Source organism: Morone saxatilis, unplaced genomic scaffold (assembly GCF_004916995.1).
Source record: "Morone saxatilis isolate NCDOM2014 unplaced genomic scaffold, NCSU_SB_2.0 Contig12, whole genome shotgun sequence".
Lineage (NCBI taxonomy): Eukaryota > Metazoa > Chordata > Actinopteri > Moronidae > Morone > Morone saxatilis.
This window is the reverse complement of record NW_023339674.1, coordinates 24,817,898-24,844,100: the sequence shown is the minus strand read 5'-3', so window position 1 is coordinate 24,844,100 and position 26,203 is coordinate 24,817,898. Positions and strand designations below refer to the sequence as shown.

Genomic DNA, 26,203 nt, shown 5'->3' with positions numbered 1-26,203 from the left:
GGAGCCTGTCAGTGGAAAAAACAAACAAACAAGAACTTTTAATAGACGTATTTTGATAGGGCTGTTTATCCCCAAGAATTAGTGGACATTAAATGGCAGCCATTGTAGCCCATTGAAATAAACGTTACTTCTCACTTTGAGAATTCTCCGTAACTCCTTGCATTTTCAGTTAAACTGAAACACTTTAAGATTTCTGGTTTACGGATTGAGAGTCTAACCTGTCCTTTCCCTGGGTTCTCCTTGGGGATGAGCAGAGAAACCACTGAGCCGTACTTCTGGCACTCCTCTTTCATGTCCTCCAGGATGTCTGGGAGAAATAATTACATTTTTTAAACTTCCTTTACGTCTTTACACACACAAAGGAAATCCATTAATTCAATCTAAAACATTCAAACTGTAAAGGCAGAACATGAAAAATATAGTGTTATACCTTCATACTCTTCTTCATTGTGCAGATGGCTGTCATCAATCAGGTTGAGCAGACGCAGGACAGGAGAGGGCAGCAGAACCAGGTCCTCAATGTGAGGAGCTGACACACACAAACACACAGACAGATATGGTTCACTGAGAGATATTTTAATCTTGGTGGACGACTAAAATACTGACACATACCGAAGGGAATACTGAAGAATGGACTCAGCAGGGCAGTTTCAGCTGTGCATCTTTGCTTTGCGTCGTTGAGAAGCATGCTGCAGACACAAAGTAACAATTGAACTCTGTTACTACAGGCAGACATTCCTCTGATTAGAAAAGAAAGCAGGCCAATGCACAGTACGGTACATAGCATGGTAGTCATATCTGAACAATTGGAATTGGTCCTTACTGCTATATGTGTGAGAACATACCTTTTGATAAGGTCTCTGAGGTGATAGACAGGGATGGCAGGGCACACCAGACTGTTGCTGGCAAAAATGTGGTCTACAATGGCAGCACTGTTATCCTAAAGGAGCAGAGAACAGACAAAAGGTTCTGCTCTGTCTGACTTTTCCTCACTGATAACAGCTGATTCAAAAACTTGTGAAACATCTACAAACTTCCTTTATTCCTTTGATTAAGTCCAATATTATTTATTTAATATTACTATTTATCCTGGTTTCTTGTTTTATGTATTTTTATTCCATATGTTAATGCCTGTCAATTTGTTAACTCAAGGCTAATTGTCATACTTACAGCTACATATAGTTTCCTTCACGATTACAATTAACTACCTTTTTAAACCTGCAAACATTTCTTTAAGGTTTTAAATAACCAAACAGCCAAAATACTCATGTCCACTAGAGCTGAAACGATTAGTCAAACAGTTGTCAATTATTAAATCATTTTGATAATTAACAATGGTTTTGAGTCATTTTTTGAGAAAATGTGAGTATGTTCTGCTTTCTTTAGTCCTCTATAAATGAACTGAATATATTTGGGTTGTGGACAGAACAAGGACATCACCTTGGGCTTTGGGAAACACTGATCAACATTTTTCACCATTTTAAGACATTTTATGGACCAAACAACTAATTGATAAATCAAGAAAATGATAAAAAATTATTTGACAATGAAAATAATAGTCAGCCTTGAAGTCCTTTAATCTTAAAATCTTTATGGCTTCTGAACATTTCTAACAGAATCAGATCTTGCTCAGTCAATTTTCCTGCTTTTTGATACTTTCTGATTCCATTAAATCATTTTGCTCAATCTACCCGAGTAAAGCTTCGCCATACCTTCCACTCCTGCGAGCGGACGGTGTCTTTGAGTTTGATTCCTGAGAACATCTCCAGAAGGATGATGCCCAGGCTCCACATGTCAACGGCAGCCGTGCAGCCCGAGTCCCCGTCCATCTCCACCCCGGCCTGAGCGAGGCTATTCTGAAGCTCAGCCTCGGGAGCGCGATACCCGTCGGTCTGGATGTACTTGACATCCTGGAGGAGGTGAGGCAGGGAGAGAGTTAGAAACACATTCCCAGCTCTTCTTCTACTGATCTTCAAATCCCCAGACACACCCACCTGGTTTCCCTCTTTGAAGCTGAGGCCGAAGTCGATGAGCTTGAAGCACTCGTCGTCAGCGCTCCAGAGGATATTGCGTGGCTTGAGGTCGGCGTGGACGTAGCCCTCCCTGTGAAGGAAGGCAAGAGCCTCCAGGATGTCTCTGGCACAGTGCTGGACAAGCCACATGGAGTGGCCCTGCTGGGGTCTGCCAAAAAATATCAATCAGTGAAGTTGCACAGAAAGCTCAAGCTCTCCTAAGTACAGTAACTCTCCAATAGTTTCAGTTATTTACATCTGTGACGGCACGTATGAAGAATACTGACACAAACTTTTTTCTTTGTCATGAATGTACATTAGGTTAACCTAATGTAGTCTAATACAACAGTCCTGCAATAATCCTCCCTTGTTAAAACTGTTTCACAGAGGTGGTGATTTCACTTTCAGAGGCTGCAGTTTGTGGCGCTGTTCTGAAGTGTATTGCATTATACTGACTTCTACTCTTTCATCTGAACGAGGGTTGCTGCACTGAAACAAACACCTCTCTGCAACTTGCCACAGAGAGTTATAGTGAATGAGAAGCAGTGACGTCACTTACCTACCACCCTGGGTGCCACTGGTGCCTCTCACCAACAGCTCGGACACACTGACATCCAGGAGCTCCAGCAGAAGACAGCGGGTGGCAACACCCACACAGCTGTGGTTGGTGAACACCCCATACAGTGTCACTGGGAGAAGAACAGATCTGTCATTACAAACAGCTTGTCACATTGCATTCACATTTAGGAAAAAGGAAAAGGGACCCTCCTGCTAGGCAATACCTTTAACTTCAATCACAGCATAATATGCCCCTCATAATGTACACGCATGTTCCACAAGAGAATAATCAAGACCGCCGCAGAACTGTCAGCAATCCTCTGTATTTGAATGAGTTTTTATAATAGGTTTTCTGAGTTTCATGATTATTTTGCAGAACACTGTAACACGTTTTAAAGCCTGGTGGACTGCACATATGGAACAATCTAATACTAGAATACAACACATTATATTCTATGTAATGAAGAACATGGGTGGGTGCGCCCTTTGGCCCTAGTAGGAGTAGATACAGAGTGAAGGACTATTTGTTGTACTTTTTTGAAAAAGAAAGACGACGTTTACTGAAGTGAGATCCTGTTTATCATCAGGGTTCCCACTCTTTTTAAGAAATCATTCCCAGGACATTTTAAAGGACTGTTCTTGACAATACAGGACAGCACTTGCTTGTCACTTGCTGGTCATAAAATGTACTGGTAGGTCTAGTATTTCCACATTTAACTCCTGATTTATTCCTCTGTTTTAATGATGAAGGGTTCAAGATGAAGTAGGTTCATCACAGGCAGGGGTCAGTTTTCTTCTAACCCAGGTTAACGCAGGCGATCTGACTGAGGGGCTACAATATGACAGGACAACATTCATTCATTTTAATCAATTTCCAGGTGTTTCCGGGGACTGGAAAACAAGTCTTGAAATATCCAGGTTTCAGGGCGGGAACCGTGATCATATGCAGAATTAAAAAGCAGACCATAACTAAAATGGTCTTACAGAATATTCTACAATGTGTCTGCCCCTGATGACATGCAGGTTCATATTAAAATGACGACATTAACAATGGAAAACAAACGCATAAGGGTTTGAAAGCATTAGCCACAGTAAGGCTGATGGTAAGTAACACTGTTCGCCTCCCACGCGTTTTAGAGTCCAATAATGTCCTTACCGATGTTTTTATGGCCCTGGATGTCTTCCAGCACGGACCTCTCCTTGTGATACCCGTAGTCTCCTCCCTGAGTGTCGGCCTGAAACTCCTTGACAGCGGCGGTGCTGGCTCTGCCTGAGCTGACCCGGTACACCGAGGCCGAGACTCCCTGGCCGAGCCGCGACTGGACGGTCCATAACTCGCCGAAGATCTCGAACAGTACCGGCTTCATGCTCTGGTCTACGCTACCCTGCGGCGACATGATGCTGTCCGGACGAGGCGCCTGTACCTTCGCGCTGGGTTCGGAGGAGCCGCAGTGAGCCATTGGGCTGACGGGAGGCAGGAGGAGAGGAGCCAGCTAGTTGACAGGTGGGAGCAGCTGCAGGAGCATTGCCACCGGGGCTCTATTATCAGCGCCGCACAAACACTAGCAACCACAGCGAGCAGACAACCCAGATACACCCGCAACCTTGGTAAAACGAAGCACGGAGCTGTGTCTGCGCATATTACACTACTGTTGGCTTACTGAGGCTGTCGAGATAAATCCACTCTGGTCAGCTGACAGAAAGTTAGCTAACTTAGCTGCTCCAGATGGCTACATTAGCCACCGAGTTTGGGCACAAACACAAACCACTTCCACGGCGGGCAGTGAAACGCTTCCTCCATTACATACCAGATGTTGTTACGTCATTTGTATCCGATATAATAACTTTATAAGGTGTAGCAGTTTTAACTACACTAAAGTTTTGCCTGAGTTGTAACTCAGGTTGTTGATATCAATCTTACTTCCGCTTTCCCACCAGGTTTGCGGTGCCTCTTTTCCTGCAGTCTGCCCCCTGCCGGCCAGGAGTGTCCCTACATTGTCTCTCTCCTCTAAATTTGTCTCCATCAAATAATAATAATAATAATATTAATAAATTTTATTTAAAAGCTCTTTTCTAAATCTCAAGACCAATGTACATACAAGAACATCAATCAGCAAAACAATATGGAAACAGTACTTTACATACGTTAAAAAACATTAGACTGAGCTAGATTTTAAAAGCTGTTTTTAAAAAGGTTGTTCTTTGTCAGTGATTTGAAGGTTTGGGGGTCGGTTCAGTCCCGGATGGGTTTGGGGAGAGAGTTCCAGAGGGAGGGGCAGCTACAGAGAAGACTCTGTCGCCCCAGGTTCGGTGCTTGGTCCCGGGTGGTGGAGTCAGAAGGTTTGCGTCAGATAAATAAAAGACAAAAACATTTTTACATTTTAGGCCACTGGATGAGAAATGAAGCATTGTCTTTATCCTGCTGTCTTCCTCTGATGTGTGACTCAGTTATCTACAGCTCCAGCTCAGTTTATTATGTGTCGTTTGAACAATGGAAGCCAGCTCCTGTCTGCATGTCTTTCTCTTTCTTTTCTAAAATAAATGAATACAAGACAGAACAGAGGAGTGGTTCTATAATGTATTTGTTAAATACATGTTTAAAAGCATTAAGACCCAAGCATGGTGAGACTTTTGAATATTGCACAGACTGCCAACATACAAAACATAGCTCAATATAAATACTGTTCAACATTCAATACACGTATAATACTTTCTATTACCATATCTAAGGTTTTTATACCAAGCATAATGTAAAACTACGGTATTCTGGAAATGATAGAGTGGAGCATCAAGAGATATATGTGCACATCAACCTGGTGTTAACCTGGTGAATTATAAAACCAGAAATGGTTCTAAATAAAGAGCCATTTGGGAGCCGAAAGAGCTGTTATTGATGAGCAGAGCCAAATGATCTGGATCACTAAAACGAGCCTGGATTCCCATCACTACTTCAGCTGTGTATGTTAATCTGGCTTACATTTATGTGGTTATATGTATTTATCTTTTGCATTGCTTTCGCTGTGCTTCATTAAAAATACAACTGAAGAAAAATGAAGTCATAAAAAGGCCCATATTTCTGTGCTTCTCCAGTCAGTTTTCTGTCTCTTCCTGAGGCTCATTTACGTCCCTCCACTCCTCTGCAGCCACAGGGACGCAGCAGAACTTCCTCTGAAGTGTCATCAGACATCCAACCACTCCTACGTTGTCGCTCAATAAGATAAACTAGTATTCCTGAGGGAGTCTACCAGCAAGAGTGAGCGATATGGAAAAAAATCACACTGGCATTATTATCACAGCATGTCTCCATATTGAGGTTGCAATAGTTATTAAGAATCACAAGGTGAAAAGTGAGTTTTGTTACTTAACCTTTAAGCAGCATTGAAATGTGACATTACTGTACAGAGAATTATTCAGCTGTTGTATTTGTGAACTGTCAAAAGTCACTGCCATGTAATTGTATATTCTACTCTACATTCATATTAGGTTAGGTATTTCCAATGAATTCATAAAACCCGTTTTTATCTGTAAACATTGATGAGAACAGATTCAGTGACACAGCCATACTAACGTTACACCCTCTCACCGGAAACAGAGGAATCATCATCCCGGAAAGGGAAATGTCACCAAAATGAGGTGGTGTTTTTGAACATTCGGCAGAAAACAACAGTGTTGCACACTCGTCTCTGCCTGGGAGGACTACAAGAAGAGCTCCTTGTTTGAAGTCGCAGGTTTTAAAGTGTTGAAACAGTAAGTTGGTGGCTTTACGCCGGGGGGAGGGGGGCTGCTGTCAGGCTAATGTCATGTCATTTTAACGTTACGACTGAGCTGCAGCGACCATGCAGGCAGTCAGACGGCAGGTCTTACAGCAGCTGTTCCGCCGTTTGTGTTCGGACACCGGCAACCGGGTGAGCACGCCGATAAAATGGCTAACAGTGAACGCTAAAAGAAAGACAGTGGCGCTGAGTCGAGAGGTTTTCAGCCGAAGCTAACGCTAGCTAGCTGTTATTTTGACTTGATTTGAACGTGCAGCTGTTGTTTGTAGCTCCGGAATGGATGACTGGTGACCACACGGTGACCACACGGCTACCAGCTCTGTCTGAATACACCGTCTAACGCCAGCAGGCTAACATAATGCTGCTATAATGGGAACGTTGTTCGCGAGGTGTTCCCGTTTTCAGGTGCTGCTGAGCTCGAGGTCAGCTGCTGAGGCGTGGCTGTGGCACGTGACTGTCCGTGAAATCAGCTGACAGATTTTAGAAAGATCTGGAAAATGTCAGGAAGCAGCGGTGGTTGACTTCCTGTCAGACCAACATCAGAACATAGCACAGACAGGGTACCAATGGAATCCGATACAATCAGTAACCTAATCCAAGTATCACATTACTAAAGTAACGTAACTTGATTACTCTCCGTTACTTTGGATTAACAGGAAACATGCAAATAAAGACAAGAGAAAATAAATGTCAGTAAGGAGTATTGATGCCAGTGTATTCTCTAAGACAACAGAACAATGGGACCAGCAGTGGAATGTGTCCTGTGCTCAGTGAATCTTTACAGAAAAACTGATGTATTTTAATATTGTTATCCTGCTAAATAATCCCAGTTTTTACTAAATGGAACTCAAATCCTTCTGTAACTGTAATAGATTCATTAATATATTTTTTGTATCCCGTGTAACTTAGTTACATATAATCCTTTACTCCCCAAGACTGTAAATCTGTTGAAACAGTGAATTGAAACAAGAATATGAATTACTGATTGGTTTTAACTATAACATGGAAAATGAGTCTGATCACAAAATAGAAGTTGTGCAGCTGTACAGTGTTTGGTTCTGACTCGCGGTCCTACTGGCTGACTGATTCTAAGGGATCTGCTAGGTTTACTTTCTTTAACCAGGTCAGAAATGTATTGTGTGATTTGTGGTAAGTTGTTCTGCTGTGTGTCAGGGCAGCAGATTTCTGAATGTGCTGAAGTTGTCTAAAGAGTCTGTGGATTAAAGCATGAGTGAGTTTCTCTGAATACTGTCTGGACAGGAAACCTCAAATTCTTTCTTTTTCAATGCTAAAAATCAGTTATTGCATTGAGTCTGTGGACTGTGGTCTTGACAGTTGTAGAGTATGGTGAGTGTTTTCAGCTTGTTACCATATGCAATGATTTCTTAATACAGTTATTCCATCACCTATTTAGAGTGAGTTGTGAGTTGCTGAGTCTGGTGACCTTTGAGGGAAATGCGAGTCAGCACTTCTTTCACTTCCTTGGAAAAGTCAGCGGGCATACACTGTTCTGCAAAAACAGGAATATTTTATCACACAAGCCAGAATGGAGTGGGTCAATGCAAAAGGTTCTGTGCACCTTAAGAACATTTAACATTTCCACATTATGTAGATAGTGGGTGTTGTTGCATTCATGCAGCAGTCTCCTGTTGTAGCTCTGAAGGTTAAACATTGATTCAGCAGTTTGGTCTGTCTGGTCTCGCTGCCTCTTTGAAACTTTAAAATTAGCTGCAGTTTGATGCTAAAGTAGTGGTTGTTAAACATCTATAGAGATATGAATTATTGCATAATATTTCTCCACAGTGCTGCGACTCCTTCCTCCTTTTCACTGCTTCATACCCTTCCCATGTACCCCCACTCACAGCGTCAGCATGCAGTACAGTGTTTTCTGTAGTGGGACTGTAAACCGGGGCTGTCTGTGTTTGTTACCTACTGTGCTTCAGGTTCTCTGTAACAAAATGAGATTAGACAAAGATTCTCAAACAAAAATCTACAAACTGTATTTTTTTCTTATATTTTCTCAAAAAGAATCCTTTTTTTATTTCTGAGCTCGGGTATAAGCTGTGCAAAACAATGCACATTTCCTTATCTTGTGAAGTGACAGTGATGTCTTTGATACGGATACTGACACGAGCAACATAGGACGTCAAACAAGCAAAGTCAAAAATAGAAGAAGAAAAAAAGGCTTTCTCTGCTGTTTAAATCACAATTAGGCGTGGGACAACATACAATATTATCGCGTATCTGTATCGCAATGTAGGTGTTGAAATATTGTTACATTCCTACTGCTGCTTTAAGAATTGATCACAAAGATTGATTGTTTTAGTTTCTGCAGAGAGCAAGTTTAGCATCCTGACATTGCATAATGTTTGAAGTTGACAGTAGAATCATCATACGCATTGCTACTTCAGTGAAGCATTCTGGGTGTGATTAATCAGGGCACTTCCTCCTTGTATTTATTCAGTACAAACTGCTTATGTAGAACTTTCTCATCCTGTATTTACTTTACAGTCGGTTACTCCTTCAGCCACAGTGATAGTATGGAAGTCTTTGCCTCTGTGTGCTTTTTGCAGGTCTGTTACCATTTGTGGTACAGTAGTGAATACATATATCCAGTGTTGCAGTTTAAATGGCTTCATAAAGATAATATAATAAGAGCTGTATTTTGGCATACAATTCTTGCTACTGCAGCTTTAAGTGAGCCTTCCAGTAAGCCAAGCAGCTCCCTTCACTGACTGAATTATGCTCTTCTTGTCCTTTTAAGGTGCTTCTGAGAGGCATGAATGACTTTGCAGTTCTCAACACAGGGCGGAAGATGCCCCTCCTTGGACTGGGAACATGGAAGAGTGAGCCAGGAAAGGTAGGCGATGCACCAATCTCCTGTCTGAAAAACAGATAGGATTCTCTCTTATAGATGATGTCAGAAAACAGGCAATATTGCATTTTGCTTTCTGTTTCTGCCCATTCACTTCCACTTCCCACTGTCCTCTGTCCAGATGCAGATATATGTCTGCAATTTCAGACGTTAAAGCTGCACTAATCAATATTTTAATATTAGCAATGAATCGAATGAAATGTGTGAAAAGTACTGATGAGCCCGAAGAGAATTATCACTAGACTCCTATCAGCTCTACAGAGCATTTCAGCCCTTTTAAACTTACGGGTTGGTTCAGTCTTAGCCACTAACAGGTGAACATAGTGGAACTTTTAATAGCTAAAAAGACCAAAACAGCAGAAAAGAGAGTGCATATTAGACAGAGTCAGGACTATAAAGTAATAAAACTGTATATAGTGTGTATCCAGTTCAACACCTTTCCAGTTGATGTCAGCGTGATAGCATAAATGGTCTATATGTGCAGTCTTTAAGTTCAGTTTCAACAGCTGTCTTATTCTGCCACTGTCACAGGTGAAACAAGCAGTTGTTTGGGCCTTGGAGGCTGGGTATCGCCACATCGACTGTGCAACCATCTATGGCAACGAGGTCGAGATTGGTGAAGCCCTGCAGGACACGCTCGGGCCCGGCAAGGTAAAACATCAAAGTATTAGAAACTCTAGACTGTTCCGTAATGCAGGATAACAATATCATGTTCAGTAAGATTTCACTATCGAGCCTGGACTTTGTTGTCTCTATTGTCCTGAAATTTGAAGACACTTAATTGTCTGTTCACCAGGCCCTGAGACGAGAGGACGTGTTCATAACATCCAAGCTGTGGAACACCCGACATCACCCAGAGGACGTGGAGCCGGCCCTCCTGAAGACCCTGAAGGACCTGAAGCTGGAGTACCTGGACCTCTACCTCATCCACTGGCCCTACGCCTTCCAGTGAGCTCAACTATTAAGTCTGATAATTAGATGATTAACTCATTATCCTGAGAAAAACCAGATAACGAGCTAATTAATGTGCAGTCAGAGGAAAACACATTTGTTATCCTGAGGTAACGATGTAGTAACATGTTTTGACACCGTGGGATAGCAAGGAATAAATTGTTAAACATAAAAGACTTTAAGTTATGAAACTGCATTTATCTCCCAACTTGTTCTATGTAGACCTTAAACTGAGGCCATATTTTAAGGAGGCAAATGGATAGAAAAACTACAGTTTGTGCTTTTTTGCCACTAGTTGCTGTTAATCGTTCTTTAAAACGTGGCTCCCTCTTTATATATCCTAGACAAGGGGACGATCCTTTCCCCAAAAAGGAGGATGGCACCCTGCTGTATGACGACATAGACTACAAGCTGACCTGGGCTGCCATGGAGAAGTTGGTGGAGAAGGGCCTCGTCAGATCCATCGGCCTGTCCAACTTCAGCAGTCGGCAGATTGACGACGTCCTGTCAGTGGCCAGCATCAAACCCACTGTTCTACAGGTACAGGCTCTTTGTGATGAGGAAGAGGTCCACTTTAATTGCTGTGAACACACTGAAGCATGCCTCAAGCTACGGATCACCCTGGTATCTCTGTGTTTTGGTTGGGCAGGTAGAGGGCCACCCCTACCTGGCCCAGGTAGAGCTGCTGGCCCACTGTCGGGACCGGGGCCTGGTGATGACGGCCTACAGCCCTCTGGGCTCTCCTGACCGGGCCTGGAAACATCCAGATGAACCTGTTCTGCTTCAGGAGCCTGTGATCGCCGCCCTCGCAGAGAAATATAAAAAGTCTCCAGCTCAGATTATCCTGAGGTGAATTCATGCTGGCTTACATAAGATTTCATAAAAAAAAGCTTCAAGTTTTCAAATTCAAAACGATAAACGCTTAAACTTAATTTAATCCGTTTAGGTTTTCACATGTAGGTAACAAAATACGGATCCCATCTGCTTTTCTAACACTTGATCTACACCTGGTATTAAAATGCAATCTGTACACAGAATTTGGATAATAAATAATCCGATCATGCCTTTGCATTTACATTAAATGCATTCTTATTTCTCTGTCCTCCAGAGCAAAACCTGTGCAAGTAATTTGAGCAGTGGCCAATCAGCCCCAGACTCCCTTAAAAAAACTTTAGATTTTTGTGAGTTGTTGAGTCAGGAGAAACTTCATAAACTTTGTGAAACGCTGCCTGTGACAGTTTCTTAATCACTTGTCCCCTCTTGTAAATTCTGCAAATGTTAATAAGCTACTCCTTATCTTGATGAATCTTGATTAAGTTTGTCCCAGCGTGTTGCAGAACCAGCATATCTGTGACTACACAAACAATATGCCTTATTAGCAGCACATCAGCTGCACAGATGATTGCAACAAACACCGGCACTCACACCGTGATTTCTTACTGTGCCTCATTCATTTCCCATAAGACATAAAAGACATACAATTTAAAAATTAGAGGCATGTCTTTTTCAGTCTTCTCACGTGCTCGCTATCTAAATTTAAATAACCTATATTTCATGTTCACTAGAAAGAAATATGTGTATCAGGATGGATGCCAGCATGTTATACGGATTGTTTATACCTATCTTGATCCACACACAGCTGAGCCAGACTGCAAGCGGATGAGGTCAGGCAGGACTGATCACATTCTGATCATGACGCGTTTACACCTTGAATTATTAACATGTATTTCCTTATCTGGATAACTTGTCATAATACAGGTTGCAAAACAGCACAGGAGCACGTAATGTACACATTTGTATTTTCACATTTCCACATCAACATTTAAAAGGTTTGCTAGTATATTTAGTCTTTCTAAATGAATTCCATGTTGCATTAAAGTTCTAAAGTCATTATTGGAGGCAACCACAAAATAGGAGAAAAATGACAATTAAATACTTTTCAAATGACATGCAGTGGTCCGTTTATAAACAGCAAATTAAAGTGTGCTGTGGATCATAAGGTGAGGCAAATTTGCAATAACTTTTTTGGCCAGTTGAGGGCAGTGCGACAAGCTGTACACAATAGTGGCAGCAAATACAGCATAAAGCTGATATTGCAAACATGTCAGTGTGGCATAAGTACCAAAAATCATATGTACTTTACTGTACTTTTTCCAAATGATGGTTTAGTGGTCACATTATTGCTGCACCAGTCAAGCTCTATTAAACTCTAGCTAAACGAGAGCCAGTGGCATGCTTTGAAAAGCTGTTTACAGCATGGTCAGGTGTACGAGGTTTGTAGCAGTGGGGCTAAAATAAGCACCTGGTATGGTAAAAGAGCTCTCCAGGGAGCGTACATTTCAAGTTTGTTGTATTTGCAGGTGGCAGACCCAACGAGGAGTGGTAACAATCCCCAAGAGTGTGACAGAGTCCCGCATCAAAGAGAACATTCAGGTGCGGTAACATTTCCAAACTATGAGGCTATTTTTTTTTACCTTTTTAGAATATCTCATTAAGGTTCAGTTTTTTGCCTAAAAGTACTTAAAAGCTATTTTTTTGTACAAGCTGTGCTTATTTTTTGGCACAACTCTAACTTTCATTTGCAGAGAACGTTGTGTGGGTTGCGAGCTGTTGATTTAATTGTGTTTGTTGGCAGGTGTTTGACTTTACCCTTGAAGCAGAGGAAATGAAAAGCATTACAGCGCTGAACAAAGGCTGGCGCTACATTGTACCAATGATAGAGGTGAGTAGGCTTTTTGTGTTGTATCTCTTAAGGGTTGTTATTAAAAGTCCTATATTTGAATTTTCCAGTCTACTGGGAAACTTAATGTCCTATGTAGCTCAGTTTCTAAGAGCCTGTGATCATAATACAGCAAGTGTCCTCATTGTCCTGATAAGTATGATTTTAATAGACGTGAAGCTTTTCTTTGTCCTGCAAAAGTCAAATTTAAAGGCCCAGGGTATTGGCACAAAATGTCAGACATTGGAAGTTTTAACTTAAAATGATCAGTGTCAGTCCTGAAAGATTTTCTCAGGCAGTTTGGTGAATAGCAAAAGCAGTTTCTGTGTGTACTGAAAAGGCACCAGACTGGGTTTTGAAGCCTGCCAAGTTTAATGGGTTATTTTGGTATTCTTCGACCTACACCTTATATTGCTATGTTTTTGTGTCTAAGCCACTGTGACTGAATTTGGTCCAGTATTGAATAAAAGCGCTGCAGCCTGGAGCCATGAAACAGACTACAACGCAATCCTTATGACCAATTGCGTACCGTCAGTGCATCCATTAAAAGTGCTCGTTCTTGCCACTGACCAGCTCAGATTATTACAAGTGTCTGGCAGCACAACCCACAGAGGAATGAAAAATGTTTTGTTCCCTTCATTTGATCCGCTGTGGGTCTTACTGAGTCTGCTGGTTGGGAAGAGTCTGTTGTGTTGTACAGAGAAAGCATACTTTAGTGTTATGGAAAAGATTTAGTTATGTCATGGCTGAATATTTAGCGAATTTCAGCAATGTGTAATTACTTGAGCTTGAGTATGAGGATGAAGAGCTCCCACAAAGTGAAGAGCAGACGAAGAGAGAGCGAGAACAGGCAGTGGAGGGTGCAGCCAGGCCAGCTGTAACACTGCAAGGTTCAGTAGACTGGTAGTGGTCCTGACATTATTATTTGACACAAAAACATGGGCAAATAAGGTCCAGGTTAAAAAATGCCTTAATTTTCCCTTTAACAAATGAACATGGCCATGTTACTGAAGAGCAGAGGGAACTGTATCAACTCTGTTTTGGATGTTGCAGGTGGAAGGAAAGCGCGTTCCCAGGGATGCAGGACATCCTCACTACCCTTTCAACGACCCCTACTGACGCCTCACACTACGACCTGAATCTGTGCCTTCAACAACCCCACGTCACTAATAAATGTTCCTGGATCCTGACATCAGTTTGTCTTTAGATCTTGTCAAATCCTGCACTTATCATTAGAACATTTCAACTTACTGTTGGTGATGAAGACTGGACATATCTGGTATGACTATACATACTGTACGTCTTATTTTTTAAATAAACATTTTGTTACTTCAGTTGCAGGTGTCTTTATTCAGGAATGAACTCCAGTGGAACAATGTAGTGATGCAGAAGTTGATTTTAAAGACATTAGATATTTGTTTGGTGTCAGTCAAAAGAAAAGTTTTAGAAACTACACACAAATGTACTTATTAAGTGGTGCATTAAAACCAACAGTCATGACGTACAGTTTCATTCAGTCATTATTTCTTCAAGTGACAGTGTTGGTGCTTTACACTGTTTCAGCAAGGATGAGGGCGTCTCAGTCAAATCACACAATGAAGGTACAAAACCATCCAGTTCACACACCACCTCATTTTTTTAAAACCTAAAACTATAATACGTAACATTTCCACATTAAAATGTCTATAAACACCAGATATGTTCTATATGTAGAGTTGTGTACTTCCATTATCCCAAATGTTTCCAACTAATGTTCCAAACCCAGAGAAATCGTCAATTCCTCTTTGCACGTGTTGTTGGTTGTTTCGATTCTTTGGTATGATGAACCAGGATAAAGGAGTGTTAGTCATCAGACGTTTGGACCTTAAGTTATCAGAGAAACTAGCTGAGCTAACACCCTTTGTTACCTGTTTTTGTCAGCGAGTCCTTTTTTTTGGGAGAGGAGGAGACCTTTGTTGATAATCTGGCTCCGTCACAATGAACACTGAAGGAATTCTAACCAGGAGAAGCTGACTGCAATAACAGCAGTGTTGATAAAGACAACAACTCCCATGATCCCACGCTACTTCCTACAACTTCATCAAACATAGTCTTTTGTTAATGATGTGAGAGACCCCGTAGCGTCAGTTATTACATATTGTTCGTTTAAACTGAAGGTATGTCATGTTTACACTTCTACAAAAGCATTCAAATCAACATGGCGTACATACAATTGATAAACAACAACCACAATATAAAAATAACAATATATTTTAATAAGAAGCACGTGGCTGGTTCAGCAATGAAGGACAATCGTTGGTCTGTGTCGGTAGTCTTATCTCCTGCAGCACCTCCTCTAAGGCTTCCTCCATTGTCAGTTTGGGAGGTCTGTGCTTGCGAATGTACTGTGGAAAGAATGAAGACATGTTGAACACAAACTTAATGTGTGTGTGTGAATTATCTACATGTTTGAGAACAGTGTCATCTTGATAATGCAGTACAGAATGTAATACCAATTTAAAGGATGACTGGTTTCTGTTCATTTCACGTGTCTCATGACAGACTGATTCTCCACTAAGACAGACCTACTACATCACAGAAAGTCTTAAATTTGACATTCAACCACGAGGCTTTGAACAGTTATTTCCCTCCTGTTGAGTCAAAGGAAAAGCTCAGTAGTAGAGTAGTAGACATCTCTACACTGGTTTGTGATTGTTTGTGTGTGATGGTGTGTGTAAGCATGCTTTACCTCCTTGGTGTCCTCCAGTGTGGTGTATCTGTAGTTTGGTGGTTCCAGGCTCTTTACCAGGCTGGAATGAAGATGGCGGCTGCTTTCAATGAACCGCCTTGTCATGGCGAGTTGCTGCTTCAGCAGTTCATTGAGTGCAAAGACAGCCGGGTTGAAGGTGCTGAGAGCTGAGGACAATGGACGGACACACACACACACACACACACACACGAATCAGTACACTTGTGTCCTCTCATTGTGCCCATAGTCTGTGTGTGTTTTTGCATGTATCAGAGAGAGCCTAACTGGTGTTGGTCTCGGGTCAGGCTGGAGCTGGACTGTCTGGCTCTGTCTAAAGGTAACAAACTCCACCTGTAAAACCCCTTTAACACAATCAGCATTCACACTCTCCCCCCTTTCTGGCTCAATGCTATGACGCGTTGTTCTACATTATTTATTGTTTTTTTGCAGTCTATGGGAACAACGTGCAACGGCGATGCTGTTCTTAGTATCGTGCGAGATGCAACACTGGCAGGACAGCGAGGTGAGGGAGTCTGATTGGACTGGAAGAAGAAACCAGGAGACAGGTCACTGGAACGTTCTCCGGTTTGTCTGACTATGCTAAACCACTGGCACTGTGCGATATTCAACAACATACTGAAAATGCTGAGTGCTCACAGGCCAAGGCAAGTGACAAATACTGCTTTCTGCTGTTTACTAGCCCTGTTTCTGGGTGCGTCTGTGACGTTGAATGTGACAGTAAAAAAAATGCAGAAAGGATACCTCATCTACAGACAATGGGAAAGGAGTCAAAGCTGCGTTTCAAAAACCTGTTTACTGTTTAATGCATACTATTTCTTTGACAGGCACAGAGATTTCTAGTCTTGCCAAAAGTCTAGATGCTAAATGAAGCTAGCCACCTCCTAGCTCTCCTGTTATATTTAGCATAAAAAGGGTTATGTTAGTTGATCTCCTCATCTGTCAGTAAAACAGTGTATTTCCCAAAATGTTGAAATATTCTTTTAATCACTGAAACAGTCATCAATCATGGCGTGATTTTGGAAATAAAGTTCCGGTTAGCTATGACCAACAGCTAGTATCAGTGACTGTATGTCAGTCCAAAGGATTTCTAACACAGGGTTCCCACTCTTTCTATCAATCATATTCCAGGACCCTTCCAGGACATTTTCCAGGAAAGGAAAAAGAAATCTACAGGACAGCATTGCTCACAAACAGTCAAACAATTTAGCAGTAGGCCTCATAGATGGTCAGCACTGATGGGACACTGTGTGTTAGCTTGCTTTGTTTTTACTACAGTTTACAATGAGGTTTCAGTAGGCAGTCTGAGTGAGGGGCTGAAATACAATCAAACATTTCCAGGACATCAATTATTTCCAGGATATTGGGTCATTTCAATCCATTTCCATGTGTTTCTATGACTGGACAATTAGTCTTTAAATTTCCAGGTTTTCCAGGATACTTGTGAACCATGATTTTAGTCACCACCTGAATGCAGGCCCAGGTTTTTTTCTACGTATATTTATGTTGTATGGTTGGTTGTGTTGTGTTCTGTTTAATTGGGTCTTACCTTGCACCATTTCTGCACTGAGAGTATGAGTGAGCACTGGGGAGGGATCCATGTAGGTCATGCCCACTGCCGGACCCACAGTAGCCACACCTGAGGGAGGGGAGCCAGAGATAAGAAACACAAATACTGAGCTGAACTTGATGACTACTGTGGAGAAACAGCGATAGTGATGAGTAGTGACACTACCATATGTTAAATGTGTGGCAGACTAACCCGGCCATGTGTGAACCAGTGGATTCGACTGAGTCTGTACTGCTGCCTCTTTTAAAACCTTTCTAGTTGAAGCACGCCTCCTCGACTGGTGAGATAAGGTCCGGCTGCCATGTGAGACCGAGGATCTGGAAGACCTGGAGTCCCTGTTTCTGCTGAGTGTTTGGCTGTGATCTGAAGTCTGTGAGGTGTAGGAGTGTCCTGTGTCTGAGAAAGCGCTCGAGTAATCATCTTCTGTCCTCCCACGGGACACGTCTAAATCAGAAGCCTGCTCTCTGACCTCCGACACCACCTCCTCTCCATCTCCATTTCCTTGCAAGTGCTCTGAAACCTGGCTGGTGCTGTAATTTGGCTCTGTCCTGCTCTCGCTCTCAAAGTCACTTTGGTAGTCCAGCAGGTCCTCCTCCTTCATCTGCTGTTCCTCCTCCTCCTCCTTCAATCTTGGCAGCTGATGTCTGTTTGGGGGGCCAGGAACAGGGGCGCTGACTCCTCTCTGTTTATGTAGCAGGAAGAAGGTAAACACATCAGACTAAGGAGTCCTTCAGGGGATTCAACAAGACACCCAGCAACAAGAGAAAAAGCTCAATTTTAAAAAGATAATACATTTGCCTCATTTTTTCAGCTCCAAGCCAAATATCACTTTCCTCGACCACATTGTTACCGCTACCTTCAATGCAGGCATTTCGTACTGGAGTGTATCCCAGAATATACAACTAAACCAAAGAGTTGCATTTTTTATCATTAACTTCTCTTACAGCAAAACTCTCAAAATTTGATCTCCCACTTCGTCACACCTTTATGGTACGAGTACATGCCAGTCATCTCAGGGAAGTTTGGGTGTTCCTGTGTCAGATGAATTATGGGAGGAGAGCTTGTCTGCTATATGGAGCTGTTCTGTCAAAACTAGATATCAATTCATTCAGTTTAAAGCCCTACACCGACTGCATTACTCCAAAGCTAAACTTAGTCAGATATTTGGATCAGTTTCTCCCCTGTGCGACAGATGTGGCACCGCCAAATGATTACGCTTATTCTGGCACTGTCTAATACTAGATCATTTCTGGTGTGCCTGTAATTTGGTAATATTTGGTTGCTCTGACAAGACAAGCGCCCCTCTCTCCCATCAGCTGGTGTCCATCGTCCCCATGTTGTAGGAGGTGGCTCAATGAAATGCTTTCTGTTGTTTAGATGAAATTCAGATTAGTTTTAGCAAAGGGGAATTCCCAAAATGATTTTCATACGTTTGTGTAGGTTTAACCATCATTCTCATCAATTATTTATACATTTTACTCATCAATTTACAATGTGTGTGCAATGTGAGACCACAGAGCACTGACATAACCGAACATGTAGGTCTTTAACAAGTTCTGTTAAACCACTTTGGTTGGCGTTTGTTTCTCAAGCAGCTGAAGATTGTAACAGACTTTTTAGGTATGTTCATTTTTAGATCATTACTTAAAGCTGCACTAATGCTACATGTCGCTCATGTTCCCTCCTCTTAATAAGGAGGTAGAAACATAAGATGATATGAGGACATGATTATATCTGAGAGCTAAAGCTGCAATAGCGTCTCCTAATGTGTGTTCCTAATATGTATGTATGTGTGTATGTATGTTTGTCAGTTCATATGCAAAAAAAGGAAAAAAAGCAGGAAAAAAAAGCTGCACTAATCAGTATTTTTATTTAAACGTCGTTATGGACTGTTTGCAGTTCCCTTCAGCAGCTCTGATGAGCTTTTTGGCATCTTTCAGATCATTGTTTTGGTTTTATGCCCCTCAACTTTACTGTTATAGCTCAGGCTCTCATCAGGCTGTTTCCAGCAGCAGCAGGAAGCGGTTTTCAGCAGAAAAGCTCTAATATCCCACTGTGCACCACTTTCTGCACTAGCAGGTGAACATAGTGGAGCATTTAGGAGCTAGAGACAGATATTTTTCTTAGGAGTTGACAGGGACCAAAACAGCTAGAAGTGAGTGAATACCAGACTTACATTTGTCAGGCTGACACAAACACAACTCCAAGTTAATGCCAATGCTGCTCTGTGTCTAACAGATTTGCTGTATTGACTTAGAAGGTGGTAATATTTCAGTGCTGTGTGTATAGCAAAAATAACAGGCAAAGCAGCTTTGAACAACTCTCTCAAATTGTTTCATAATGGACAAAAATAATAACCTTCCTTTAAGTTTGAATTACTTAAGCATAGCAATATATTACACATGCAAATAGCATTATTCATCGTACTTAATGCTGTCATTACCAACCTCCTTTACTGGTGTTTCTTCTGTAAATCCAAGGTCGTCTAATGTCATCACGTTTATCTTGAAGTCTGCAATAACACAAGATAACAGAGCAGCAATTTTAGGTCACATCAATCTCCAATTCTCCAATTCTCGCCTCCCTCCACTGGTTGCCAGTTAGGTTCAAGATTGATTTTAAGTTTCTTTAATAACTTTTAAGACCCAACATGGTCTCGCCTCTAGTTAAAATAAGAGCTCTTGACTCCCCACACTCATGGTTGTACCTGTTAACTGTCCCTAGGTCAAGGCTGGAGACTAAGGGTGACCAGGCTTTTGCCCTCAGGGGCCCTAGGCTTTTGAATTTGCTGCCCGAGGATCACTTGCTGTAAAATCTTTGCTTAAAACATATCTTTACAGGAAAGCCTTGGTGATGCCTGGCTTTCAAATATTGGTGTTGTTGCTGTGTTGTTTTATTTTCTTTTATTCTCATATTTTAACTGTATTTTGGTATGGTTACGTATATCTTTGTTTTATTCTTATGTATTTTTCAACCTTGTTTAGATACACAAGTGCTATAAAAATAAGTTATTATGTTATTCATTCAAACTCTACAGAGGGAAGATTCATGTACCTTGTTGTCCATCTAGGATGCATGACGTAAGGAGAAATGAATAAAACATGGTCAAGGAACAAAAACACCACATTTCATCTCCTGTATGCAAAAAGAGAGGCTAAGCATTTTGTAGACATTGTTAGAACTGGAATACACTGCTGAATTTAAGTCCTATTGGCTTCTTAGCAGCTACAACACTAACTGCCATCTTTCCTGATGTTTTTTATGCCCTGAGAACTTCTCTCACCTTCAGAGGACACTGTGCTCCTCTCACTGTGGGGGTCTTCAGAGCCAGGCCCAACAGGGAAGAGCTCCTCCAGAGAGAGCACCTCACTGCGGCCTGACATGGAGGAGAGGGGCCGCTGTGGACTCTGCGCCCTGTGAGGGGAGTGCAGTCTCCCCAGAGGAGAAGGGGAGACACGGGGAGGAGAGGGGGACGGGGAGAGCAAAGAGGGGCTGAAGCGAGCCTGAGCCTGACCAGTGAATCGAAAAGGAGAGCTGCGGCGAGAGGGAGAGGCAGGGGAGCGGGGTGGAGCTGTATTGGAGGATGATGAGGGAGGGACAGCGGCGGGAGGAGGTGTGGAGTGGACCTTCCGATGGCTTTTGCTCAACATCTGTAAGAGAGAGAAGTATAGTATTGTTTTGAACTGAAAGAACTGTCAGCTGCAGAGATTCTGCAGGGTTCAGATATTAAGACCCTTTAAAACCACACTGAATGCAATGTAATACCTGTTTTATGATTATACCGGCCAAAGTTTGGAAGAGCGTTAGAAAAACAGGGACGATATGGCCTAGAATGATTCATTATCAGTACTTACCAGCAGTATAGAAAAATAATTTAAAACAATCAACATGGCCTTGACCCAGTAAAGCAGCAGAAAATGGATGGATGGATTAACCAATGAAAAATGTATAATTAATTTAAGTTGATTAGATAGTTTAGCCTCCTGCAGCACAATCCACTGTCTCAACAATCTTCTTTTCACTGTGTAACAGCCCACAACAATCACATTACTGCCTACAGCAGGCAAGAGAAAACATTTATGTCTTTAGTAGATTCAATTTAATACTTTTTAACACATTCTAAGGCCTTGAGAAAACTTTTCAATACCTGCAGATGCATACATGTTTTTGCATTGTTAACAACCACCGTGTTAAAACACTGAGTTTTTGAGTCTCATTTGATGTGATACATGCAACCTCCAAGTTCATATTTCTGTCTCTACTTCCTTGAGGTTGAACTGGTAGATTAATCCTCCCGGTTGATTCATGGAATACATTTATATTTATATATATTAGCATATATTGTGTATATATTTTATTGCTTTAAGGTACATAGGCTCTTATTATATTTCTATTTCCATTTTTACTTATATGTATATACCTATACATACATTTCTATTTTATATATATCGTGTTAGATATTGTAATATAAGTATTATTACTATTCTTTAACATTGTGTGAGTAGAACTGTAACAATAAAGTATTTCTGATTCTGATTACTCCCTTTCATCCTAAGTCAGTTAACCAGACACAGTTTTAATTGCTTGAAAGTGCACAACTGGATCAAATCCTCCTTGCCGAGATTTTGAACACCCTCTCCCATAAAAGATTACAGGAAAGATGAGCTATATTTGACATTCAGACCTGAAAAACCCCTCTCATAAACCTATTTATACGACACACTACATGATATGGTTTCTGATGACTGGTTACCCTAACACTCACATACATATAGTGGACTGGACACAATACATTACTAAATTAATATGATTAATTAACATACTTTTTTATGCATATTTAAGTTTATTAGTATCATTTTTTTTCTTTCTTTCATTTTCTTTCTTTTTTCCAAGCCTTGTATTGTTATTTTTCCCATTATTTAATCTTGTTTAATTATTTTTCTGTATTTAAAAAAAAAATAAATAAATCCCCCTTTCATTTTAATATGTCTTTGTGAAGCTTAACTGACACTGCCAGTCCAAAGTCGTAGTGACTGACATGCGTTAGCACATGTTCTGTATCATTTCTGGTGTACATTGTTTCAAAAATGGTATGAAACGTAGTACATAGTACATTCTGTATACAATTAGTATGTAGTATGGAACAGAGATGACGGTACTGACTCCATGACTGTGCTTTGCCTCGCCTGAGGCATGATGGGAACTGTAGTGCTAAAGCTGGTTTTATATTTGGCTATACAAAATAGGCAAAAAGTCTGAATATGTGTGTACTGTTTGTTTCTATTTGTGAGCCACATTAAAGACACATTTCCATTCCTTTGTTACAGTCAAGTTTTGTCTGAATCAGAAACTGTTTGAAAGTTTGAAAAACTTTCCTGGAACATGTATAGAACCATTGAACTGATTAGGTATTAGCCTAACCTATCCTAAAATAGCAATACATAACATGCATAGCTAAGACATGTACTGACAATGGCATAAGACTGTAAATAAAGGGAGTGGAAACAAACAACAGCCCAGGTTCAAAGATAAAAGGTACCTTGTCCGCTGGTCTCCCAGGTATTAAGAAGCTGTTGTCTATTGAATCCAACGACTCTCCAAGCAGTTTCCTCATGTCCTCTTCATCACTTTCCAGACTCACACCACTCACTACTCTCACTGACTTTGTCTCCAAACCTGCCGAAGGGACTACAGCATCAGCAGCTCTGGACCTGGACCTGACACCAACATCTGGGCCTTGTTGGGACGCAGCAGCAGCAGCAGCAGCAGCAGCATTACTATTATTCACAGCTGCAGTTGTGTTATTCTTGAGGAAAAGTTTCCCCTTCAGGCTCTGGTCACTGCTGGACTGAGCTGCTGAGAGCTGCACAGAGGTCTCCACGGACTGGGCTGCCGGCGGTGGTGGGATCCCCATGTCTGAGGTTTGATTCTCAGCCGGTTTTAGCCCTTGTCCAGCCTGCTTGCGGCTGCGGATGCGGCTCTCAATTTGAGCGAGTCTACTCAAAGCAGCATTCTGGGAGCCTCGCTGGGAAGATGACACATACCTGACCAGAGGGGGTGAGAGGGAGCAGAGGTGAACATTATATTTTGAGTTGAATCAGCAGGAGTGGAACGGACTTGTACAAACCTTTTTGCTGTTGAGTCATTGATGTTATGGTTAGAGGAAAACTGTAGTAAGCTGCAGTCATTTCATGAAGGAGAAATAAAACTGGGATTAAATGTGCCAATACTAGGCCTACTGGTAAATTATATGACCATTTGTCCTGGTTGGGAAAATGTCCTGGGAAATTATTTCTTAAAAAGAGTGTGAACTCCTGCACACATTGAACTGTACCTGGGTTCAGGCTCCTGCTGCATTTGGCTCTTGCTGACAGGCGAGTAGCTGCTGTTGATCGCAGGTGGTGGAGCCTTCTTCAAGAACCTGCTCCCTCCTCCACCCAGGGAGCTCTGAGGTCTGAGATCCTGGCAGGACAAAAACAAGGAGGGCTCAGACAGAATCACAGAAAGTGGACTTCATCCCACTGTGGAAGTGTCCTGAGCGGTACAGCAGAGTTGTTTACCTTGGTAGAATCCCCCTGGGTCTTCCCAGCAGCAGCAGAGCCCGCTCCGTCCGCTCCATGCTCAGGGGCAGAGCTGACTGAGGACAGGTCACTCAGATCTGACAGTAGAGTGTGTGTATTTGGGGGGGCAGACCTGGTTTTCACAGACCCACCCACAGCACCCTTAAGAGAAAGAGAGTAGAAAAGACACGTTTGTGCTGTTACTCACGTGTGTCACAGCACCTATCAAAGTAATTCATTCAAACATGCTTGAAACTCACGGCATGTCCCCGTGTTGTGGCTGCAGGCTCCGGCGCGGACTCAGCGCCTCCTCCGCTGGTCCTCTTGGCGGACAGCAGGGCCTGAGCCCGGTCCAGAGCGGAGCTTCGACCGCCTCGTTTCCACATCTTTAAACTCACGCTCTTCCTTACGCTATCTGGCTAACTTTTATTAATACACTTGATATTGATTGACACATGATATTACACGCTGTCTGAACGGTAGCAACCCCACCGTGGGACACTTTGATGATCCCGCTCTGGAGACAGTAGTGTTAGCTTGCTGGCTAGAGGCTAAAACCGTGTTTACTACGTTAGCTAACCGCACACGGTGCTAAAAAGTGCCTCAGATTCATTTAGAGGTCATTTATAATCTATACAACCTCACATCAATTAGGAAACATAAAAACAGCTTATAACGTTGCCAACTTCTGACCGTACTTTGCTTTACTTTGTACATAGCGACCACACAGGCGTCCCTTGTCGCCAAGGAACAGCTTTCTTCTTCTTTGATGTTTTACGGCAGTTGGCACCCTTAACGGTAACTTTACATTACCGCCCCCTTCCGGATATGTTTCTACTCCATTTGAAATTATTCACAGTCAAAATACCACAAGTAAAACTCCTCAATTCAAAACCTTACTTAAGTAAAAGTATGTAAGTATTAACAGCAAAATGTACTCAAAGTATAAAAAGTACTCATTGCACAGTAAAATGTTTTCTATTATATCTGATGTTTTCGGATTAATATTATTGCTGCATTAATGTGTATGTGGCATTTTACTGCTGTAGATGTTTATTGTTGATTTGAACTTAAAGTACAAGTACCTTGAATTTATACTTAATCACAGTATTTGAGTAAATATAGCTACCTGGCCTCTACTCTGTTTTCCTTAACTGTGTCCATCACTTGTCTTCTGTGTATTTTCTGCATTTTGATAGGATATTTAGTTGCACTGTCTGTGTACTGTTCCCTATGGAAGCCCATCTCTACCAATTTGACAGGAAAAAAAGGAATCTTTAATTCATTATAATGAGAAACTTTCTCATTATTTTGACTTAGTATGTCATTGTAATGACAAACCTAGGCCTGTGTCTTGATTCCTCATATCCTCCAAAGCAACAGAAGCAAGTGAATAAGACAACGTTTGGCAGACCTATTGGATATTGTCATTTGAAGACTACTTTGCAAAGTGGGTATTCTCAGTGCATCCATCTGTAGCCATGCTGTCTGCCAGACATTTGTAACTGCTGGTCAATGAAGGATGCTACTTGCTCTACATTTGTCTTTTTTCGTCTCCACCAGAGCTGATTCTTTTGTAGCTTTCTCTCTAGGGTCCGGAGACAGATATTTTGTGATTCCTCCAAAACCTCTAAAATCTCACGATTTGTGAATCCACGTCTAAAGTAGTCTTCAATGACAGTATTCTTTTGGTCTCATTCACTTAATTTTGTTGCTTTGGAGGATATGAGGAATCAAGACATAGGCCTATTCTAATTTAGGCCTCTCATTATTTTGAGATACTAAGTCAAAATAATGACTTCAAGTTTCTCATTACATTGACTAAAAAAATACTTTTTTTCTGCCACATAGGCGGAAATGGGCTTCCATAGTTTCCACTGTTCATTTTTCTCTGCACTATACTTTTCCCCTCTGATTTTGAAATTCTAATATTCCGACAATTTGTCTGCTATTTGGTTTCCAGGGATACCTGAATGTGCAGGGACCTGGCGGGGACTCACGTCATGAATGTGATATTTTTCCACTGACATTTCTTGAATTGTGACCAGGAGTTTATAAAGCAGATCCTGAGGATTACTGGTTGTCCTGTCTCAATGCTCATGAGAGCTGACAGACACACACTCACTACATGTGAGTATTTTGGTTGATCTCCCCTGTTCAGCCCATCACATTGCAAACAGTTCAGTAGTGGGGTGGCTGTGGCTCACAGGTAGAGCGGGTCGTCCACTAATCTGAACGTTGTTTGTTCGATCCTCCCGCTGCATGTCCTTGAGCAAGATACTGAACCCCAAATAGTTCCCGATGCTGCGTCATTGGTGTGTGAATGTGAATGAATGAGTTAGTTGTGTGACATGTAGTGTAAAAGCGCTTTGAGTGGTCGGAAGACTAGAAAGGCGCTATACAAGTACAGGTCCATTTACCATTTACCATTTACCTAGC

At 41.7% G+C, this 26,203-nt stretch overlaps 3 protein-coding genes across 4 annotated transcripts in view; 1 reads left to right on the top strand and 2 right to left on the bottom strand.

Annotated features, from left to right (window-relative positions):
* The window catches only part of uhmk1 (U2AF homology motif (UHM) kinase 1), an 11,865-nt gene extending 7,345 nt beyond the window's left edge, over positions 1 to 4,520 (bottom strand). Inside the window, exons 1-8 of the mRNA XM_035653126.1 lie at positions 3,727 to 4,520; positions 2,572 to 2,701; positions 1,995 to 2,181; positions 1,713 to 1,910; positions 846 to 940; positions 613 to 689; positions 431 to 529; positions 219 to 307 (exon numbers count right to left, since the gene is read on the bottom strand). Coding sequence (XP_035509019.1) covers positions 219 to 307; positions 431 to 529; positions 613 to 689; positions 846 to 940; positions 1,713 to 1,910; positions 1,995 to 2,181; positions 2,572 to 2,701; positions 3,727 to 4,030 — 1,179 coding nt within the window. The 5' untranslated portion in view covers positions 4,031 to 4,520. The remainder of the gene's footprint in view (positions 1 to 218; positions 308 to 430; positions 530 to 612; positions 690 to 845; positions 941 to 1,712; positions 1,911 to 1,994; positions 2,182 to 2,571; positions 2,702 to 3,726) is intronic.
* A 1,640-nt stretch (positions 4,521 to 6,160) lies between these two features.
* Positions 6,161 to 14,222, top strand: akr1a1b (aldo-keto reductase family 1, member A1b (aldehyde reductase)). Of its 2 annotated transcripts, none has more exons than XM_035653128.1 (9): positions 6,161 to 6,317; positions 9,108 to 9,203; positions 9,750 to 9,869; positions 10,015 to 10,166; positions 10,514 to 10,709; positions 10,819 to 11,018; positions 12,530 to 12,602; positions 12,805 to 12,891; positions 13,942 to 14,222. In XM_035653128.1, the coding sequence occupies exons 2-9, from the start codon at positions 9,123 to 9,125 to the stop codon at positions 14,005 to 14,007; spliced, it is 975 nt and encodes a 324-aa protein (XP_035509021.1). In that variant the 5' UTR covers positions 6,161 to 6,317; positions 9,108 to 9,122; the 3' UTR covers positions 14,008 to 14,222. The 2 variants fall into 2 exon arrangements, with proteins under 2 accessions (XP_035509021.1, XP_035509020.1); XM_035653127.1 differs by lacking the exon at positions 6,161 to 6,317 and adding an exon at positions 6,352 to 6,475.
* Positions 14,223 to 15,122: 900 nt separating this feature from the next.
* On the bottom strand, positions 15,123 to 24,526 carry cunh19orf44 (chromosome unknown C19orf44 homolog). Its single transcript, XM_035653125.1, has 10 exons — positions 24,025 to 24,526; positions 23,765 to 23,926; positions 23,539 to 23,666; positions 22,744 to 23,248; positions 20,488 to 20,854; positions 19,652 to 19,716; positions 17,397 to 17,886; positions 17,184 to 17,273; positions 15,617 to 15,783; positions 15,123 to 15,272 (listed from the first exon to the last, which is right to left on the bottom strand). The coding sequence occupies exons 1-10, from the start codon at positions 24,148 to 24,150 to the stop codon at positions 15,141 to 15,143; spliced, it is 2,232 nt and encodes a 743-aa protein (XP_035509018.1). The 5' UTR covers positions 24,151 to 24,526; the 3' UTR covers positions 15,123 to 15,140.
* Between the last annotated feature and the right edge of the window lie 1,677 nt (positions 24,527 to 26,203).

What these genes read in the sequence shown, in the direction of transcription:
- akr1a1b (XM_035653127.1), top strand. Translation starts at nt 6,407, where the DNA reads ATGCAGGCAGTCAGACGGCAGGTCTTACAGCAGCTGTTCCGCCGTTTG. An exon ending in CACTGGCCCTACGCCTTCCA is followed by an intron (nt 10,167 to 10,513) that starts GTGAGCTCAACT and finishes TATATATCCTAG; the next exon opens with ACAAGGGGACGATCCTTTCC. An exon ending in TCAAACCCACTGTTCTACAG is followed by an intron (nt 10,710 to 10,818) that starts GTACAGGCTCTT and finishes TTGGTTGGGCAG; the next exon opens with GTAGAGGGCCACCCCTACCT.
- cunh19orf44 (XM_035653125.1), bottom strand. Translation starts at nt 24,150, where the DNA reads ATGTGGAAACGAGGCGGTCGAAGCTCCGCTCTGGACCGGGCTCAGGCC. An exon ending in GAGCACAGTGTCCTCTGAAG is followed by an intron (nt 19,717 to 20,487) that starts GTGAGAGAAGTT and finishes GTGTTATTGCAG; the next exon opens with ACTTCAAGATAAACGTGATG. An exon ending in CAGTGCAGAAATGGTGCAAG is followed by an intron (nt 15,784 to 17,183) that starts GTAAGACCCAAT and finishes CATTGTCCTCAG; the next exon opens with CTCTCAGCACCTTCAACCCG.